The following is a 21,568-nucleotide window of genomic DNA, read 5'->3' on the forward strand; positions in this document are numbered from 1 at the left end:
GGTGGTGTTTCTTATAACCTGGAGGTTTAAAAAAATGTAACTTCAGTGTCTCTGAAGGATCTCATTAGTGATTATTATTCAAATACTCTAGAAATTGAATGTGTATACTTTAGAAATTAGCCTGAATAATATATTTAGTATTTCTGCTGTATGTTCTCTTATGTTTACTATTAATTTCCAACACTGCATTGTAAAAAAGGGCATCTTTTTACTTAGAGCTTATCAATGAGTGAAGTTGCTGATGAAGAGTCAAAAAAAATCTCAGAATGTCACAGTCCAATATAATATCTCAACCACTTGAATTTGAGACAGGAAAAAATTAAGATTTTTCCATACTTCCATCTAGTGTGCATGAAGGAAATTGCATCCATGACTGAAATCCCAGCTATTCTCCTAGCAGTTCCAGTTGGGCAAAGATCATCATCCACTGGTCTTTGTTAAGGAGTTACTGCTATGAACTGACAGGTTTTGAGATTCAAGTCTTTATGTGGTGGTACCTTTGTGATGTCCATAAAGTGGTGACACGTGAAGTTTGAGAAAAATCACCTTTCACCGTGTGGTGTTTGTGCTCTTCTTCACTGTGTTCTGCCCTATTTACTTGTCACTCTGTGCTAGGATTTCAGCTGCTTGATTTATGAATTATTGCTATTGAAATAAAATTAAAGTGGCTGCTCGGTTATTTAAGAGCCAATTAAATCTGATTTTATTCTGATGTAACATTTCCAGTGAAAGGGCATAAAATACAGTCTGTGGGGGAAAGTTAGATCTAAAAATAGTTAGTGTTTATTTTTTATAATCTGTCCTTTCAACAGCTTGACTTGGCAAATAAAATCCTTTGCAATTTCACAGCAGTGACCGCAGATGTTAGAAGTTGTTCTGTATAAGAAACTAAAACAGGTTTGGTGCTTTTAGTGGTCCTGTATAAACCTTCAGCTGTGGCTGCTGGTTGGAGAATGTATCCAGGCAGGAGAAAAGAATTTGCAAAGCTTTTGGAGAATATAATTTATTTACCAGCCTTTGGTGACTTTGAAAGGTAGAAACAGAGGGTCTTTTGGAACAAACATTTCTCAGATCCTGGGCTGTGCTGTCCTGAGGGATCAATGTTAGAATTAGTTGAGGTTCCAGTATCAGATTGTGCTAATTACTGTGAGGTCCCCGCTCACAGGGGACACTCAGGACGAGATGCTTTGAGAAGTGCAACCCAAGAACCTCGTTCATGCACGGACACAGATGACTCATTTGTGTTGTATTGGAGAGCCAAATTCACTCTTAAAAGTCTGCTGGGGCATGGACACTCCAAAAAACTAAAGTCACCAGAAAATATCCTGCTGAGACTTGTAGTCCTGAATTTAAATACCAATAAATACAGCCAATAGAGAACCAGCAGGTACTTTTCATTTTGTGTGGCAATTAAAATGTGTCTTTTGGTAGTGGTATTTCTTACTAGGGGAAATGAGAATTTCACACTGTACATGATGTCTTCTGTGGGCATGGAGACTGCTGGCTGAGCCTGTTTCGATATGAAGAGCCTGGTTTGCCTTATTTTTTTATTAAAAAGAAATCATATTGATGTGGATGTAATTTTATTTATGACTAGACAAGCCTGCACTAGCCAGCTCTCAGGTTTGTGGCGTCTGTCTCCAACAAGATCATAGATATGGAGAAAATTATTTATTTTAGTGTCCAGTGCTTAGATAAAACTCTGGTTTTGTGCAGATGGCACTGAAAGGATAATGCATAGCTTGGACAAACTTGTATAAACCACTAGATATTTCTACTAGAATCCAAACCTTCATTTGTATTGTATTGTAGACTCCAGATCTTCATTTGGTTTATATTTTTATACTAACCTGGGGATTTTGGGTGTATGGAATTAACTGCTGAGTGTAGAGGTTGGTGTAGAGTTTGGTGGGGATGGTGTCCTCTGGTCTGGCTGCTCTGAGCATCTTGGAGGGTCCTTCCAACTGCCCAGCCTGGCACTCTGAAGAGCTATTGGGAACTGTCTGGTTGATCTTGGAGAATGCTTGGGGTTTTGGGATGGAGAACATTCAGGAGTGTAAGGGTGCTCAGCTTTTTGGAGAGGATTGGAGGTGGCACAGGTGTTTGGGAGTGACCTGCTCCTCCCTCAAAGGCTTTTATAGAACACTTTAGTAGAGCACAATCAAATTCTTACAGCAGCACTAATTCTAAATAAGTGTTTGCTAAACAACGTTAATGGATTTAAAATGTTTTTAGGAATAGTTATTAGTCCTTCAGTCTCGTATGGTGAAGGGAGTTTTGTCTCAATGGGGGGCTGCCATTTTAATGCTTCCTGGCAGGAGGCCTATTTTGATCATGCAAATTAGGTTGGAAAAAGTAGGCTAAGCCATTAAAAAGTAGGAGAGATCATGAAATTTTAAAATTTTAAGGTGACTGTTTCTCCAATTATTAACATTTTTGTTATCATCATTCGCGTATGTCACTTCATTTCTCTTAATTCTCATGTCCTCATCCCTTAACTCTATCAGCCTCAGTGCTGGTTGCTCTTGCATCCACCACTCCAAATGGAAGCCTCAGTCTGTTGGCTATTTTATTCCCAGCAAGGTGCTTGGAAATCCTGCCATGTGGTGTGTTTTGTTGTAAAACTAGAAATGCAGATACAGTCCTTTTGCTTGCACCACAGTTAATTTTTTCCTCATTCCATTAAAATTAATAGGGACTGATGGTTAAGCTTACGTAAACAATGGATATTTGCAGGGTTCTTGTTGGCAAGGGAATTCATTCTGGGAAGTGGGGAAGGGGTGAGGATTGGAGGCAGTGTCCAGAGAAGGCTGGGAATACAGCGGGGTTTTCACCAGGATCTCATCAGGGTTTTATCTTCCCCACCAGTTTCTGGGCAGGAGATGGAGTGACCCTGATGGAACCTGGACTCCCTCTGGGGGTTTAGGGAAGAGGCCCGTGTTCCCCCCAGGAGCCACATGGATCCTGCAGGAATTCTGCAGCCCATTCCTCACATCCCCCTCCTGCAGGCAACGAGTGCGTCGGCAAAATAACTGCCTTGGTGCCCATAGGCTTGCAAGCTTCATTTAATCCTATTAATTTTTAATAGAAAATTAGTATTAAGCCAGCATACTTTGAACATGGCTTTGCCTGTGCCCAGAAAGACCCTCAGCTCATGTTGGCTCGGGAGTGTTGGATCCTGCAGGAGCAAGACCCTTCTGGAGCAATATGGGGCTAGGAGCAGAGGGATGCTGTCACCTTCAGCAATTACAGTAGCAGTGCCGTGTCCCACCTCAGTGATCACAAATGTTGGTTTAAAATCCCTCTCCCCAAAAGGGGTGTTGGGTGTGCCATGCATGGATAAATGGAGAACTGGTCATTTCCAGCTAAAAATGTGCAACAAATGTATTTGTGTCAATTATCATTGCACTGACCCAACTGGAGTCTGATGGAAAATGCCAAAAGTTGGATATCAATTTTACAAGGACTTAGTAAATACTAACCTATGCAATTTAGGGGTGATGTTGTGCAAAAAAAAGAATATTTTTAATTGCCATTTTCAGCTTTGCAACAGTTGATGTTCTGCAGCCTCCCAAACAGTACACTTGAAACAGGAAGGTTGACTCTTGAAGCTGATGGTATCTTTGTCCTTAAGAGAGATTCTGGGAAAGTAAACTGCATTCCTTAGCTCTTGCAACCCTTTTTAATTGTTTTTTCTCACAACCTTAGTGTGATCCTATCACCTAAGCAATTGTTGCATCATATTTGTTTTATTCTCCCTACTGGGATGTCAGATAATTGCTTTATACCTTTTAATGGAAAGTGTTTGGGAAGCCTGTTACCTCTGGGACATAGATAAGCAGTGCAGCAACTATTGCAACAGTTGCATTTATCCCATTTTTCTGAAGCTGGATGGGAAATCCAGCAGGAGAAGGCTTGGATGGCTGGCACCTTCTCTAGAATTGAGTAGCAGCCATAAAGTTACTTGGTGTTTTAAACCCCATCATAGGAGTAAAGCTGCCAGCTCTGCTGTGCCTCGTGTTTTTGTATATCTCATCTGCGGGAATATTCAGCCAGACTTTTCCTTATGAAGTAGTATTGTAGGGTATTAATTATTCATAGTCAGTTTAATTCTTCTTTCTTGCATATTTAATTGTAATAGCGTGCTGTATGTCACAGTGATTTCCCAGAAGAACTCTACACCAAAAGCAAACCATTCAGGTATATAGTCTTAAATACGTCCATGCTAATCTTTGTTGTTTAATTTTGGAGCAGAATGGGATATTATCGGATGTTTCTTGCAGGGAAACAATTATGCAAAATCATGATTTCACTTAATCTTTTCAGCTGAAATTCTCGAGCTGAAATAGCTGGTTTGATTTCCACTGCTGACGTTTATGTTGTCTTGATTATTTTATGAGGAAAAAATGCTTAATGGGAGGGAGGACGTGACTTTTGTTTTCTTCTCCAAAGCGGGGGAGCCTTTATCAAAGACTTTGTAAGTGTCAATCGATTCCTTGCAGAAAATGAGGGAAGGGAATAAGATTTTTATTGAGCTTTTTTCAGTGATCAGTATAGCAATGCCAAATGCTTGTGTGATTAAGATTTTTTTTAAACTTTTTTTTTAACGACTGGGATGGGTTCTTAGTGCTTGATAGGAGAAAATATTGGAGGCACAGGAACTGCAAATGCATTCACAATTTGATTTGCATTACCCTCCTTCTCGCTTGTAAGACACTTGGTGAAGCTGAATCCCTCGTGTTTGGAGAGCAGGATTGTTCTCGGAGGTTTACCGTAGGAGTTTAAACTTCTGAAAAATCTGTTTACAATGTGTCTGAACTGGAGCATAGAGGACACAGTAGAGACTGTTATCTGTTTACTGCTCAGATAAGGAGGTGGAATAGATTGCTGGCCTGTTTCTGAACTCTGCTTAATGAATGGTTGCTAGGCAAATTGCATCTCAATCAGCTTAATCCTCAAGATGTCATTTACAGGTCTGCTCTTTGTGAGGGCCAGAACCGTGCGCTTTCAAACTGCACAGGCCAGAAATTGCTAGCAAAGCAGCTTAGAATAGCTTGTTCAAAAATTCAGTGTACATGTGCTGCTGAGCTGCCCAATTTAAAGTGCCTGTTGTCGCAGGGCTGTCACTGCCTGGCCATGCGCGAGATGAGGCGTGCGGTGATAGACAGGAGGCAGCAGCATCTTTAGCACCGTTTCTGGATCAGCACAGCCCACACCACCATGTTTTGGCACTGGATTAACGTGAAAGAAAGCGTTTCTAAATGGGGACTGCACTGCTGACGTGATGAAAGGTATTTCTGCTTTGGCTGAGTTTGCTTGGAGCTGGGTGTGATGTTGGGGTGCGTATGTGGGGCATGGTTAACAGGTGGAAATGGGAGGTGGTGTCACCTGGCACGGGACAGGGAACTGGGGCTGGCCTTGGTGAGAGAGCTGTAGTCAGGAGAGGGCAGAAGCTGGTTGTGTGGAAACTCCATCCTGCCTCTGGAGCATTGGACTTTCTCCTGCAGCATCAGGCAAGAGCCAATTAATTGCATATGCTGGCATGTGGGATGCCCACATACATTAGGCTCATGGTTTAGTCCAAAGGAAAAAGTTTCCTAATATAGTTAAGCTTTAACAGTCCCTTTGTAAAGAAAGATAACAAGATACTTGTTTTTATTGGTTTCCCATGACAGCAATTAATCTTGTTGTGGGCAGTGCATTGTTCTTTGGGTGGCTACACCTTCCTTTCCTTTGAAATTCATCCTCTGAGTGTTGTATGTCGTGACACCAAGCCTTCTAAAGGCAGACTGGAAAAGGCTGGACTTGTTCAATACAAGACATTTTACAATTGTTCATGGTCACCTTGTGCTGATATGAAATGTCCTTCACATGACACGGTTATTAAAAATACAGGTTTGAGCGTAGTGAGTGAACTTCACAGTACTTGCATAGTTGGGATGTGTGCAGCTTTTGTGTTATTCAAAAATACTGTTTTTTTAAGAAAAAGATGGCATTAAAACATTGAGAGCCTCTCCAAATAAAACAAAAATAAAATATTCCACCTCAGCCATAGGCAAAATGACAGTGGTGCTTGCATCTCTACATTGTGGATGGGAAGAGGGCTGTCGAACAGAAGACTTTGTGATCAGAGAGTGCTTTTCATGCAAATGAAGATTTTATTATGTGCTGCTGAATCAGGGGCTTGTGTAGTGAGAACAGCACAGAAGTGATAAGATCACTTTGTCATAGCTTGAAATTTTGCCCAGCATGTCTTTCAGATTGCTGAAATGGGCAAGAAACACTCTTGTTAAGGGCACAGCAGTAGCTGATACAATATTTGGGGGGTAGGGCTGTTGTTTCATGGTAGGGTCTGTCTACAGGGTTCTGCACATGTCCACAGCCCTGATTGCAAAGCAAGGAGGAACTGCAGCCTATAGGTCATCCTGTGCAGCAGCAAAGTCCTAAAAGCACCTGTTCCTGATGGGATCCCTGTTCTGCTCTGGGTGAATGGGTGTAGAATCTCCTCTCTGCTGCAAGCCAGGAGCTGTTAGCATTGATCAGAGCAGAACTGTCCATCCTTGTGGCTGGGATAGCCTGTGGTGCCTGTTCCCAGGTCATGCACGTGTCATGGGGCTGTATTTTGCTGCAGAAGGTACCCATCCAGAACTGCCTCTATTGGATTTTCCTTTTGCATCTGTTAGCTAATATCATCTTCCCAGTGTCCTTTCTTTCATGGTTAGAACCGGTTTGGTTTAATGAGGGCTGTTGTTGCCAACAGGGAAGTGGATATGTGTGGTGGAACAGGCATCTAAATCTTCCCCTGCAGATGGGGAGCATTCAGCATCCTGACATGACCTTGGTGAAAGTTCTCTGGCGTGTTACTTTCCCTCTTTATTTATCTTCTTTGCTGTGTAGCAGCTTTGCTTCCAGGGAAGTGTCTGAGCTATTGGAAATCTGTCCTCTCTTCTCTTCCCCTCTCCAGAGACATTGTCAGCGTAACACCCAAACTACTTAGATTGATGCCTGAATATTCTGCTTTTGCACAATCAGGAGGCATTCAGTGAAAAGGAGCAAGAGGAGAAGAAGTTTAAGATTTAGGACTGACATTTTTAGACACTTTTCAATCCATAATTTTGCACAGTCTTGGTGAGGAAGGTCAGAGACTTCCTTCACATGGGATGCCCCTGTGTGTATGTGTTGAGCATCCAAGTGTACAGCACAGGGGAAAAATATTCTTAACAGCCATCAGACTGCAGTGTGGAGTTGTTGGAGTTGTTCATATTTCAGATTCTTATCTGAAGAGTCTTAAGAACAAAATCCAACCCTGCATGTTCCTGGAGAGTTTCAGAGCAGTAGAATGGAACCTTTTGCCTGTTTTTCTCATGCAAATTATGGTGAGGATTATTCAGTGTTTAAAATCTGGTTTATACTGGCTTCTGAATTTCATTTAAAATAAACATCTGGAGAGCTTTTTGATCTCCTGTACAAGACTGTTGTCTGCCTGCCTTGTTAAAATGACTTCTGCCTAATTTTTAGTGAAAGGCAAAGACCTAGATGGTTTCAGCCCAGAGGCAATCTAAATGCTTCCCCTTCTGCAGTTAGAAATTTCCATGAGCAGATACTTAAAATCTGTTCTCTTAGGGAATGTGGCAGCGATAGGTATCTGTTTTTCCATGCTGCAATTTGGGATCTGCAGAGCTGCTACCTGTAGTGCCATTTGTACTTCTGCAGAGCCTCGTTCTCCTGGTGCCAAACACGTGCTGGAGCAGATGCTCTGCTGAAGAATTTCGGTCTTGTCCCTTCGCAGCTTGCAGTCCAAAGCCCTCCTTGGGAAGATTGCTACAGTGTGCTGCTATCCCACATTCAGAGCAGTGGAACAGGGAGTAATCAGTGATTTATTCAAGTAGCTGTTACATTTGGAGTCTGTTTTTTGTGATTTGACAGGAGCTCACTCCTCTGCTCTTCACTGGAGACTGGAAACCTGTGCCCATGGTGAGGGCTGAGTATGTGCTTTGAAACAGGTTCCTGTTGCTCTTTGCAGAGCCTGAAGCAGTGATCTGTGCAGGCAGTGTCTGCAGGGCTGGAGTGACTTTACCTCTTTGTTGTTTCTCTGAATTATATCTGTATTGGATCAGCTGATCCAACATCGTGTGTGAAGTAGTTAAATGCTACCCTGAATCTATAAGATGTGATTTTTTTTCCCCCCTCCTTTCTAGTCTCTTTGATCAAATCAAATAAAAATGCTGTGCTTTCATTTCTAGTTTTATAATTTCAAAGACAATCTCTTGACGTGCTCAAGCAGTCTGGACCCGAGTCCCTTTTTTCCTTAGTCCAAAGGCTCGCTGTGTCTTGTGCCTTTCTCTGTATCAGCAGTTGCAATCTGCATTAGCTTTTATCTGCATCAAAAGACAAATGGAAGAGAGCAGGACCCTGCAAGAATGGCAAACAGACTTACATGTGCAGTGGAAATATGTAATCCTTACGTTCAGTCTGCCACATGGAGTACAGACCAGTTTCTGTACTGGAAATCTCTAGCCTATACTCTCAGAAATGGGAGTTTAGATTTTAGCCTTTGAAGGTTGGTTAATCCCCTTCAGGGCTTAATACCAACGTGAAATACTCTGTGATGTCAAACTTTTCCCCTAAATGCTTCTTTCCCTCCCCCCCCCACACTTTTATTTTTTTGCATATGTCAACTATACAAAGCAACGCTCAGTTTGAGAAATTAGCATTCAAACACTTCGTAAGCACTTTATTTTTGTCTGCTTTGTGAGCAGCTGAACACATGTCCAGGCTGAAATACTCGGAGCTGCTGCTGCTGCCGTTTCCCGGCGTGCATGCCAGGCATGGGAGAATTTGGAACTTTGTCCCGTGTCCTGAAGAGGCGCTCCCAATCCCCCATCTTGCTCCAGCACATCTGTACAAATCTCCTGCTCAACTGCATCCCTGGAAGAAAGGATCCCAGTTAAGCCAGACTGAATCATTCCCAGGGAGATGAACGCTCTGGTCGCTGTCATCCCGATCAAAATCCCAGCCGTGTCTGATGGCATTCGGAATGTCGCGGTGCTCGTTCCTTTCTCGGAGTGGTGGTGCTTAAAGCAAAGTGTGCATCCTTCTCTGCATTAAGGAGTCAGATTCAGCTGTTCAAAGCAAGTTGATAAATTGCTTTTCATTAAGTGTCTGAGCGCCAAGGGGTTCAATGTGTGTTCCAAGGAAAAAATACATTAATTACAGTTTCTGTAGAGCATTTATCAATCACGTAGTTATAAACACTACTAATGCAGTTAATTGAAGGTAGAAAAATTTACCTTTTTGAATTTGTTGACTGTAGCAATTCTATGGCTGTAAAGACAAATTGGGAATTAAAACCTGGGGATAATTTTAGTGAGAGCTGCACAGTGGAGGTCAGGGCTGTTGGAGATGGGTTACCAGAAGCTCACCTTTGTGCAGGCAGCTTTGTGCTCTGTCTGCTGTTGAGGTGCAGGCTGCAGCAGCACTGTTTGTTCTCTTCTCCCACACAGCCACGTTGTGTTTGCCATGCAGAGGGACCTCCCTGCCTGTGGTACAGTTTCAGCCCCCTCTGTGTCCTGCCCATACAATTTATTTATTGCTCTGTGTGTATTTGGTTTGTTTTTTTTTTTAAAGGAAAAGGCAAGTGCAGAGGAGGAAAGATGCACAAAAGCAAACAAAAACATCATATAGTCAGTAGAACTTTATGTGAAAAAAGAAATCTTTAATGTAAACTTCAGTTAAAGGTAGTGTGTTGGAAGCTGCTGGAGGAGTCAGGTGAGATTGTGCTGAAGTGTTTTATCAGGTCTTCAGACAAAAACCTCTGGTTCTTGTGGTGTGCAGAGGCTTTGAAGGTACCTTGCACACTCCTGTTGCTTTCCCTGGGGCTGTTTTGAACTGTCAACTGTGCAAGTGGCCGTTTTTTGTGCTTCTCAGGAAAGCAGTGAGAATAGCAGAGACTTTTTACAGTAGCTCACAACTAATGTATTTCTTGTCCTTTCTTCTATGGAGCTGTTACGAGATGGCCTTTGAGTTCCCTGGGGGATTGATAAGGACATTAGGTCTTTGTCAGGACAAGACAGCAGGACACCAGCACCTCGTGAGGGTTGACAGGAAAACACCATCCCAAGTGTCTGGTCCAGCTCTTTGGTATTCACCTGATGGGTTCTATTTTCTGCTGGTGGGTCTTTTGTACGTGTGTTGCAGCTTCTGTTTGAGGTTCTTAAAATGCTTTTCATCTTTGCATCTGGCTACACAGTATTTCCAACTACAGAAGGAAGTCTTATCTTGCCCTTACAAATGATAAGATGTGTATCCAAGAGCTGATGTGTTCGTGGTCCAGCAGGAAGCTCTGTCACTGTGCACAATCAGATAAAGATTTCCAGTTTTGGATCTTTAAAATGTATTTTTCACTGCTGGCTTTGTAAATGGGCTGTTAAAATTTCACCATGTGTGGGACCGTAATTCAGTGTCCAGATAGAGAAATACTAAACCAAACTGTCAGTGTGATTGTACAGGTCAGAATGGTTCACATGTGTGACCAGTGCAAACCAAAATTCATCCTCCCCCTGAGCCCATGTTCACACACCACCAGCACACCTGGTCCAAAAGTGAGTCACTTCCTATTTTTATTCCTTTATATACAAGTTCAGTTTTTCTTCTGTTTTGAAGTATAATGCATTCTGCCTCATCTTATTTGCAAATATTTCTCATTTTCAAGTGGATCTATTTTTAAAACAGGACTCAAAACATACTTTTCAATAGCTAACAAATGACTGCTCTGTTGTTTGTCTGTTGAATAGAGCTAAAATTTGTTCAGAGTTAGCTCTAAAATTTTATTTTTTTTTTAATAATCAGCTTGTAATAAACAGGGAAAGATAGCTGCTTTCCTACCCAGGAACTGTCATAATCCGTAACTTCTAACGATATTTTAAAAGGAAAAACTGTCTTCCTTCTGTCATGTGCAGCCACAAGGATTTCTGTAAGTCATGATTAAGACTTTAATTCAGGGCTTTTACAGAGTAAGTGTGAAGTGAGAGGAGATAATGAAAATTGTGATCTTTGTGAAGCAGCCACAGGAGTGGGAACTGTTTCATGTTTCCTTTCCCCTTTGCCTAGGCAGCTGTTTGCTGTACCTAAGAAAAACTTCCTTTTCGGGTCTGGGAAAGTAAGAAAGCTGGGAGGGAGGAATTCTGCCCAAGAGTGGCATGAGGAAACTCACAATTCTTGCATGTCCTGTGTGGTGAAGTAAAGCCCAGAATTATAACCTCGTGCTTCTCCCACACATGGAATATGTAGGAAAGCTGCACATAACCCTGTTGCTGCTGAGGATGTTGAGGTTATAACTGCAGGCTGTCCCCTATGGGAAAGAGGTCAGTGTGTATTTTGGTTTCTTATCACTTGAAGGCAGAAGGAAGTTGCATAGAGGATGGGGAATGTCTGTTGGTGGGAATGTATGGTACCTCCACTGGGGTATGTGTGAGCAGCATTCTGTAGTTTGTTAGAGGCTGGGCTGTTCTGGGTTTCCTTTGGATGGAAGTCGTCTCAGCTAACCTTAATTTCCCCTCATGTTCACATGAGAACAGGCACGCTCGTGTCTGTAAGTCTTGTTCCATATTTCAGAGCTGCTGTGATGTTGGAGATGCTGTTTGAGCATGTAGGAAGAAGCTGGGGTTAGTTTGCCCCGAGGATAATGGGTGCTTTGGAGGAAGGAATGTTTGTTTGTGCCTGACAGTATCTTGTTGAGGAAAATGGGGTCTTTTGTGTATGTTACAGCGCTGGGTAGGGAGTCTGTTTTACATTTTGAAAATAAAAATGTAAGCCTGATATCCAGGGCAAGTTATTTTGATGACAGTGCTGTGTTTTCCTGGTGTGTGCTGTGGTTCAACTGTAGCATCCTTTTTTCTCTCCCCAATATCCCAGGAGCCATATGCACCCAATGAACATAGCCAAGATACGTACCAGGCTGTCTTCATCCCTGTTTCTCACCAGTGCAGCATGAAAAATTTGAAGTTATCATATAAAAGCAGAAAGAAAATTAATTAAAGGTCAGAGTGCTTTAGTGTAGTAAAAATTGAGAGGAGGCAGATACAAAGTTATTCAAATTGCTTTTGACTTCGGGTAGGTTGATTTTCCTATTTCTTGCATATGTTCCCATGGTAAAAGTGTTATCTCATCTGTCTCACAGCTGACCACTAGTATTTGTGTTTCAAGCACAGCCAGAAATCTTCATTTGAAGCTCTGGTCAGGCCCTGCAGTCATCCTGACTTGTCTTTTCTACATCTTTCCTTCACCTTAGGAAGGTGCAACACCTGGCAAGACCTACTTTATGCTTGTGTTGTCTGTCAGCTCCTGCCACGTTGCAGAATACAGAGTTAAATCTAAAAATACTCATAAAAAGAGGTGAGAGCTTTGAGCAAAGTAAAGTAAGCCACTGATTTGGGTCATGAAGGGGAATTGATGTCACTGGTTCTTCGTTGCAGCTTTCTTGAGCTAAGAAGTTCTGTTCTGAGCTGTGAAGATGCAGAGGAGCAGGGGTGAGCAAGTGGTGCTCAGGACAGAGAAAGGTGATCTGTGTCCATTTGTCCCCAGGAGACTGCCCAGACCTTGACCTTGTAAGCCTGATGTGAGAAGTCAAGGTGGTGTTAAATGCTCTGCAGTTTCATTTGTCTTCACAGTCTTCAGTGGTAGAAAACACTTACCCACTGCTGTCCTTTAAAGAAAGAGTGACTGTGGCATCAGGTGATTAAGTGCTTCATCCAAAATTATGTCAGGAACCTGTGGTGAACCAGATACTTCCCTCCATCTCTCCTGTCATAGACTAGTCCATCATCAGGAGACCACTGTTCTAACATAAATACAGTCAAAAAACCTGAAGCCAACTGTAAAAGGAGTCGTGTGCAATTTTTGCCTGTGTCAGAGTGGTTATGTGGCTTCAGTAATGTTTGTTAAGTGCTTTGATATGCTTTGGTGAAGGACAGAGTGTTAATAATTAAAATTGTAAAGAAGTTCTGGAGTAACATGGGGTTTGATGACTGCTTTCTGGTCTGGTAGTTAACAAAAATGCAAAATATAAATGGACGAATCAGCAGGAATTGAGTTGAACGCTCCCTTCCCCCAGCCACCTGCATGGGCTGAGTACAGAAAGCAGCTAATTGTCTGCTCTGCTGCAGAGATGAAAGAAGCTGGTCCTACAACAGGAAAGGCTATTGAACTGCATGAAGGTGGTAAATTATCAGCAGTGAAAACCTTTTGAGTCGGTATCTTTAAGTGCTCAAAAAGTACATTATTTGTACTGGTATTGACAGCGTTCAGGGGCTGATAAAACTGGCGTCTGGTGACGTGAATTTTGTTTCAGTACCTGTAATTAAGAAGTCTGTAAAACTGAAACTTGTTGGAAACTGTGTGCCATCGCCCTGTTTGGGTGTAGTTGAAGGGTGTGTTTGGTGAGGACAGGCCCTCATAATGGCTTTATCTTGGCCCAGCTGACGAGCTGCTTGCAGAACTGCTCTGATTTGCAGTGGGCAGGCTGTAAAGCAGCCTCATGTTTGTCCATTTTCCTGCTAGCAGTTCCATTTGCAGAGTGCAGGCAGGAGCAGGCTTCTTGCCAGCAACAGCTTCATTCAGATTAGGGCTTTAGTTCAATTATGTCCAATTAACTTTTATTGCAGATAGCAGTGATAATTACTTACAAGTCAATTTTTTGGCTGTGGTTATCCCAAGGCTAAAGTCTGAGCTTGATGGATTTTAATAACTGAAGTGACGTGTAGTTTTTCCTCTTTTTTTTTCTTCTTCAGGCCTCAATTAGATGAAAGGTCAGAAGCTATGTAAAAATCCATCTTACAATTAAAGCCAACTGTTCTACTCCTCGGCAGATGCATAGTACTGTGTTTTAAAATAATCTCTTGGGGCAGACCTAAAAAAAGGCTTTTTAAACTCTAAGATCCTTGAGCTGGCTGCTGCTTTATCCAAGAAGTGAATTTGGTGGAGCTGATGTCACACGTGGCAATACCTGAAGCCGAGAGCCGCCTTCTTGGCTTTTTTTACTGCACTGCATCCTGTTCCAAACTGCTCACCTAGAAGCCTTCAGTAATAGCCCTAGGGCATGAGGAGTGTGATATGAACAATATTCCATTTAAGTGCTGTTATCCCAAAGCTGCTTCCTTTTCTTCCCTGTTGGGCGTTGCCATCCCAGCTCGGAGAGAGAAGCAGAGCTGTGCTATGGCAGCATTTAAATTCTTTCTGCCTTCCCCAACAAACTGATTTTGTTGACTGAGTAACATTATAAATGGAGGTCAGCCTAAAAGGTGACGTGGTTTACAAGCAAAATCATAGTTAGTTAAATGCCAAGAAGCAAAAATTGATTTTGATTAAAACTGTTGCAAGGGCTCCACAAAAGGTCCACCTGAATGCAGAAAGCCAAAGGTCCTGTGCTGGCAGGTGCTGACAGTGCACTCCCTGTGCTACAAAGGGCAATTTCCTATTGTTCAGTTTCCTATTTATTTATCCCCAAGTCCACTCAATGCTATTGTGATTTATTGCCATTTCAGAGGGCAACTTCTCTGCCCACTGTTTTGCAGTTTTCCATTTATAAAGCATTAAGAGGATGTGATACCAGCCGGTGATGAATACAGTGCTAGTTTGGTAATTTTCTTCCAGGAAACACTAAGATTTATCTCTGGCTCTTCAGCAGTCCTGGGAAAGGGCCATTCTGGTAAGTGCTTAAGAATAAAGGGCAGTTTTAGAGCTAGAAAAAGGCAGGAAGCCTGCAGGATGGGTCTAGACACTGTCAGGCAAAGCATGGCTGCCTGGAAGGAGTTGTATTGAATGCTGAGGTTGGCAGGAGGGTTCAGTGTCTGCTGTTGACATGAACAAGTCTTTGAAACCCCTACATTTTAGGTTACTTTGGGAGAGAGAAAAGGAATTATTCTCCTTGGTGTTGAGCAGGCTGCTGGGGGGTAAATGGCACACTGAGTTTCCCTCGGAGCATGAAAACTGGCCCGGATTCAATTATGTTTCCTGGCAAGCTCTTGCAGACATTTGTACCAAAGAAACTTCACAGCCCCGGTTAGTTTTTTGTTGTTGCCTGCAGCATTTATATGTTCTGAACTTGGCATGTGCTGCCTGCGCTCGGGGGGTTGCCGTAAATCCTGCCCATGACTCTGGAACTTCACGGTGGATATGGAACTACCTTGTGACTAAACAGCAGAGGAGAAGCAAAGCATAGCAGCCACAAGCCTTTAACAACCCTCACATAGAGGCTTTTGGGACCCCAGGGTGCTGGAAACTTGGAATAGTTTGGAGCTTTTTCTTTCGTGTGTGGGTGGATGCTCCCCGCTTCCTCCTGGCCTCCGGCTTTGTGAACAAGCCCACAGTTAATTGTGGAATTTCAAACATGTGTGTTCACTTTCAGGAACCTAACTTCAGACTTCACCAGCTTGCTTTCCTCTAAACCAGCTCAGTTTCCCATGTTTCAGTGGCCAGGTGTGGTTTGTTTGGATTTGTTTCCTTTGTGTTCTCACCCTGTAAGGCCTCTCAGGAGCTTCAGAGGCTGGTGTATCTAAAAACTTGGCAATAGCTGTATATGTGGTCCATTTATGTTATGATAAAACTGTTAGAAATTTCCTAGTAGTTGCTTTACACATAGGTTTTGCTCTAGGTGATAAAAGGATCCCCTTGGTCTGAGAAGCGCAGAGGCAATAAACACTATAATGTTGAATATAATTCAGAAAATGATACATTTTTAAGTCAAGAAAGGCAATATTGTGGTAAGTTCTACTGGAACTGATTCTTAGCTCTGCAGGGGTGTCCCTGGGCAGTGGGTGGATGTGAGTTCTTGCATCCTGGTGAGCCCCTGTGGTGACAGGGGACTCTGCTGCCTGGACCAAAAAACACCATGATGTGCAGATAAGGCTGAATGTAATAGTCGTTGTGAGGATGTGCCAATTACCCCCAAATCCCAAGCACTGCAAATCCCTCTTAAGCTTAGCATGCTTTGATTTAATTATTAATAAATCTTAGGAGAAAAAAGAAATCTGTTCACATGTCTAAACCTGCTATTTCGTGGAGCATCCTGCAGTGTGCGTGCTGTTAAGATTATATCCTGCAGCCAGATTAGATTAAAATCACTTCAAAGAGGGGTATTTATTTATTTATTCCAATCTAATGATTGGTTTCCTCTAGAGATATGCTTTATCTTTTTTTATATATATATTTTCAAGACAGAGCTTGTTGTGCTGCGTTTGGCAGCGTACAGAATCTGTTTAAAATGCAGTTTAAAACCCCAGGTTTTCATGGTTCATAGCCCTCCATGGCTGGGTGCCACAGCCTACTGGTCAGATCACTCTCCAGTTTGCAGCTGACTGGCTTAGCTGACAGTGTGACTGACCCTGGTACAGTGCAAAACCCTCTCCATTCCAGTTCCCCCAGCAGCACACCATTCATTCTTGGAGGGGTTGGAGCTTTGCAGGTGCTGGTGCCCACACAAGTTGCCACTGTGGAGCCAGATCTGCTGGTGAGAAGTCCTGATGTGCCAAGTTCAGTTCATCTCCTGCTCTGGACTAATTAGAAGGAATAAACCCAAGCAGGAGGGGCTGATGGGCCCAGCTGCCAATCCTGAGACAGCCAGTAGTGCTCACCTCAATCCCAAATACAGCCCATGCCAGGGATTTCAGTTCATTTTAGCTGGTGGTGAGTTGGAGTTGTCCGTGTCAGCTCGTGCTGGGTAAGGGTCAGGTCAGAAAGTAGCAGTCAGGTGCTGAGTATCTCAAAGGGAATAAATGTTAATTAATTTCTAACTAGAAAAAATGAATGGGGTGCTTGTCAGGATATTTTGAATGTGTTTGTTTTCAAATACTCAGATTTCAATTATGAAAACCGGTATTGATTTCATAGAGAAGAAAAACTGAAGCAGGATTTTAATTATAGTAAGAAATTCAGTGATGGAGTTATGGTCAACACTTCTATACAAGTCTGAATTTCTTTTTCTAATGCTCAACAGTCATCAATTTGTTTACTGCAGATCAAGCTAAAAGAGCGATTTCAGGCTTCCACTTCAAATTATTTTTTGTAAGTCCAGTATTTCTTTTAAAATTATTATTTCCACCCCAGTCTTTTATGAACCTTTGGCATTACCTAAAACGATTATCTGCCTGTGGGAACAAGTTGCCTTTATAGCTCTCTCTAAAACATTGCTCTCCATACTGGAGCTAAAGCTTCTGTAAATACATGTTTTGACCTTCAAGGAAGCACTGCTGTCATGTAGCAGGAGCCTGGCTATTCTGAGGTGAATGCTGTGACCACTCCTAATCACTTGTTCTCTCTCTCCTAATGTGCCATTATCCTGTTTATTGCTGTGTGCACCTCGCTGGGGCACTTCAGCAAGAGGCTTTCTGAGAGCATCACAGTTCAGGCTCTAATGAGCATTAATGATGGAGCAGGTGAGCAAACCCTCCCTGCATCTTGCTGCCAGAAATGCTGCTTCCTCAGTCAGAGCATGGCTGTGCTCTTTCAGGGCTGCACACAAACTTACCATCAATTAAATAATGTTTTGGACACCGACCTCCTTTGGGCCTGCAGGGATGGGAAGTGAATCCTTGGTTGGCATCAAATGTTGTTGGAGTAAAAGGTGGATGCTCAGATGAATATGGGAATAGTGTGATCTGTTTTTCTGTCTACAGTGAAGGCTCTAAATTTTGTTTGTCTGCTTTTCACTGAGAAATAGGTCTTGTTTGTGCCAGCCTTCTGAAGTTGATGAAATGAGAAAAAAGGAAAATACAATTATTATTTTTTTTCTTGCTGACTGTGGGTGTTTCTGTTGCTTACTCAGGTAAAGCTCTGACAACTCACAGTGGTTTTGTCTTCTGATTAAAAGGAGCTGGATTCTTGTTTTGTCTTTTTGGTCTTATTGGGCACGATCTGGGACAAGGAACTGCTGCCCACAGGCTGTTTGCAAAGTTTCACTGAATGTTGTGTATCCACAGTCACGACTGAATCTCATCTATAAAGGCTGAGCAACTTTTCAGTTCCTCAAGCAATTCTTTGATGTCGTGGATGTGACAGGTCTTCAGTCATCATTTATGAAAGACTCCGAGAATTCAATCTTCTCCAGAGAATCAGAAGAAAATTCAGGTTTAGATTTATTTCGCAAGGTTTTACATATCTTGGACTTTGGGCAGTTCAGATTGTTGCTGTCTCCTAGGAATGAAATGGAGAATGATACAGACACGCTCTGTTGGTGGTTGTGCTGTCAGCCCTGCACCTTGGTGAGGTGGTGTGTGTGTTTCTCACTGCACCAGGTCTGTGTTACTCTGCGTGGGAAGAGTGAATGGGCAGCAGCCTGGATTGTCAGACTGACATTCAGTGCCCAAAACTACTTTTGTTAGTCACAGCCGCACCCAGCAGGCTCACTCAGCCACACTCGGTCAGCTTTGGACAGCGCTAGCTCAGTGAAAATGCAGAAGCTCTCACAAATTAATATTTGTATGAGATTTCTTGGCCGTTGGTTTAATCAACCTTTGCGTGTTGAGCTGAGGAGATGCATAAACACGGAGCTAATGAAGTGTACACAGTGAGTAATTGCTGTGCTGCAGGAAAGCTTTGAGTCCACGCCGTTCACTCCGTTTGTGCCGGCACTCCATGGGCAGTCTGACCTGTGCTGGTGGTCTGAGGTGAGGTTTTGCATTCAGGTCTTTAAAAGGTCTCTGCAGAAATCTGCTGTTAGAGGTTTCTGGAGCATGAAGGTGGCGGTGCTGATGGTGTCACATCGCTGTCATCACATTGTTTGTGCCGTCTCAGCAGCGAGGCTCTTTCAGAAGTGGCCTCTGAGAGGTTTTGGCAGATGTGGTTTCTCATGAATGGGCTTGAGCTTTCTCCTTCCCCCCCTTTTGATCTTTGAATGCCTTCCCAGTTGTTTTAATTGGGGTTTGTGAAACAATAACTGAAACTAAATCAGTTTAACATGTCTTGAATCCTTCGACTTTTCGCATGTTTTGGAAGTCATGTAACAAGTCCCAGAGCCCTTCTTTAGGGCTTCTTTAAGCTGCTCCTTAGGTATTTTGCTCTCTATAGCAGCACTGGTGCTTGTGGACATCTAGACAAGGAGAAAAAAAATCTACTGATTTCTCCAGCTTGGTTCTGTCACCCAGTTTTTCAGAACTTTCTAGAATGCTGCAGCCAGGAGGATTTGTACAGGGGCTTGGACCAGATGGCCTTTAGAGATCTTGTTCCAACTTAAATCTCTGCAGTTCTAGTAACATTGGACACTTTGAACTCCAGTTAGCCTTGTTGTTGGGATCCTTCTTTGTGGAAATGGTGGGATTCGAGGGGAGTTGTGCCATGTTTATATGCAAGGAGCTTTAGTGCTCCATTTTGAGGTTTGATTTCTTAAATGCTGGACCAAACAGAATTAGGATGGTGGCACCTCTGCAGCCCCTTTGTGCACATCTTGCTGTTATCTGCCCCACAGCAGCTCAGGTTAGCAAGTCTCTGCTGAAATGAAGGAAGTTGTAGCCATTCATCTTTCAGCCTAATGGACCACAGAAATTACAAGCTGTAGCATGCAGCTTAATCTTGCCACAAGGCAGAATGCTGCATACTTTGCCTTCAATTTATGCATGCCATGCCTTTTTGTTAAATGCAAAAGGGCAGCTGACAGGGTTTCTCTAGAGATGTTGCCTTGGTGGATACCAGTGCATTTCAGCACAGTGAAATGAGTAATGGTGGTTTCTTTACCATTCGTAACAACCACCTTTGAAATGTGAGGACAGAGCTATGGATTATTCTCTCTATGTCAAGCAGCAGAGGAGGAGAGCGAGGCAGCTATTTTGGTTTTAACCCTGCAGATGACCCAGTTCTTGAAGTATTTCCGTTGCTGTTAGGAGATGCAGTCAGGACTGGAGCAGTGGTTGCGCATCTGTGCTCGGTTAGGCCTTCAGTCAGGGATGGCTCTTTGCCGCTTTCTTTTCTCTGTTCCTCCTTGTATTATAACTTTGAATTGTCTCTCTGTTGTTGCAGTGTGCAGAGGAGTGAATGCCCCATGTTGTGTTAGTGCCTGTCTGCCATGCTGGCCTGTCTGCCAGGACCAGGTGACCTCTCCTTTCAGCTTCTTTCTTACACGCAGATGAACACTGGACTTCAGAAATGTGAGTGATGTTTTGTCTGCAGGATGTGGTTAACTGTTGAATCTGGCTCTGGTACCGCTGTGACATAAACAATTAGGGTACAGTGGAAAAACTATTAAATGTAGAGTCTTTCTTTTGTTGCGCCTTCAAGGCATCTGTCAATAAAGGCTCTGAGAAATGGCTGTAGAGGTTCACATGTGTGTAGCTCCTCTGTTCCTGGCTCTGCAAAGGTTAATTTTAACCACAGCAGGATGCAGCAGGTGAGGTTCCTGTGAGATTCGTGCCTCTCTGCTGAAAAGGTTTTGTGCTAAAAGTGTGCCAGTTGATTTGCTTCTCAACACAATTTTTTCCTCAGTCTTTTTCGCTTTCCTTCATGCAATTGCTCGTAGACACCAATAAAAGTTGGATCAGTCTAATGCAAACCTTTTCAGGTCAGCAGCTCTCTCTTGCTCTACATACCTGGGGCTTATACTGCAAATATTAGTGAGCTAGCCCAAATTACTAAAGTTCAAAGTTTCCGTCTTCTTTCTGATGTCTCTTTGCTGCCTCTGAAAATATGTCTGCAGAGTGCTCTGATAATTCTTTTTTGATAACTTCAGTAATTTTTTTCATAGTTGTACTGGTATTTTTAAGAACAAGTTGTGCTTGAGAATGTAAGTTTACTGACTAGAGTTTTTTTAAATTCTTACTCTGTCTCTCCTCTTTATCACTGAAGTAGCACATTGATTGTTCAGCTGAAATTTCAGAAGTGCCAAGGTTTCTATGTAAGGTCTGTGTACTTGGTTCTTAGAGCTGTGACCTGTCTCTTGTGTTTGAAATGTGCATTGGGAGATCTCAGTTTGCTAATGCACTCGTTGCTTTTTAAACCCAAGTGATTTGCAGTCCACTTGTAGCTAAATTGTTCATATAGTGAGGCTTATGATGCTACAGAAAATAAATAGGGAAGATAATTTTGCACTTAAGTGGCTTGCCAGAAGTGACTGACACAGTTCACATACACACCTGAGCTCCCACACTGCACTTTTGCCAGCTCCATGGGATTGGTAATTGTAATGACAGTCAGCAACAATAAAAATCTTCACTCACCAAAGGACTGGTGATGGCATCAGTCTGGGCATCCCTTTTTTTCTCTTTCCTATTCCCAGTGTGAGCATTGCTGACAGCCTGTGGGGTGAGGACCTGCCTAGGTCTGTGCATTGTGTGAGATTTCTTTGTCAGAGCTTAGTTCTGAAAGCAAAGTGTTGAGGTTCATGTGAGGGCAGCTGTGCATAAATCAGGTATTTGCTAATTACAGCTTTACTAGGCAGCATGCTGGTATGTTGGGCAGTTTTCCTCACCTGATGGATGGTACCTGATGCTGTTTCTTGGAGATCTGCAGATCCATGTGCTGAAAGCATTGCTGTGTCCTGCTCAGTGAAGAGCTTTGGGAACTGCATTTCAAAGAATTTAGGACATAA

General features: G+C 42.8%; 1 protein-coding gene across 7 annotated transcripts in view; it reads left to right on the forward strand.

The window, feature by feature from the left end:
* FAM222B (family with sequence similarity 222 member B) overlaps positions 1-21,568 on the forward strand; it is a 36,386-nt gene that overhangs the window by 5,881 nt on the left and 8,937 nt on the right. For 2 of the 7 annotated variants that reach the window (XM_005525774.3, XM_088066314.1), the window contains exon 2: positions 20,005-20,132. The exons of 4 other annotated variants lie outside the window; for them this stretch is intronic. In XM_005525774.3, coding sequence (XP_005525831.2) covers positions 20,051-20,132 — 82 coding nt within the window. In that variant the 5' untranslated portion in view covers positions 20,005-20,050. Of the gene's footprint in view, positions 1-20,004; positions 20,133-21,568 lie in introns of those variants that run through there. One more of the 7 variants, XM_014255122.2, reaches the window with a different exon arrangement.

Source organism: Pseudopodoces humilis, chromosome 23 (assembly GCF_049639895.1).
Source record: "Pseudopodoces humilis isolate 2021_Gansu_Grassland_sample_001 chromosome 23, ASM4963989v1, whole genome shotgun sequence".
In the NCBI taxonomy this organism is placed as follows: Eukaryota; Metazoa; Chordata; class Aves; order Passeriformes; family Paridae; genus Pseudopodoces; species Pseudopodoces humilis.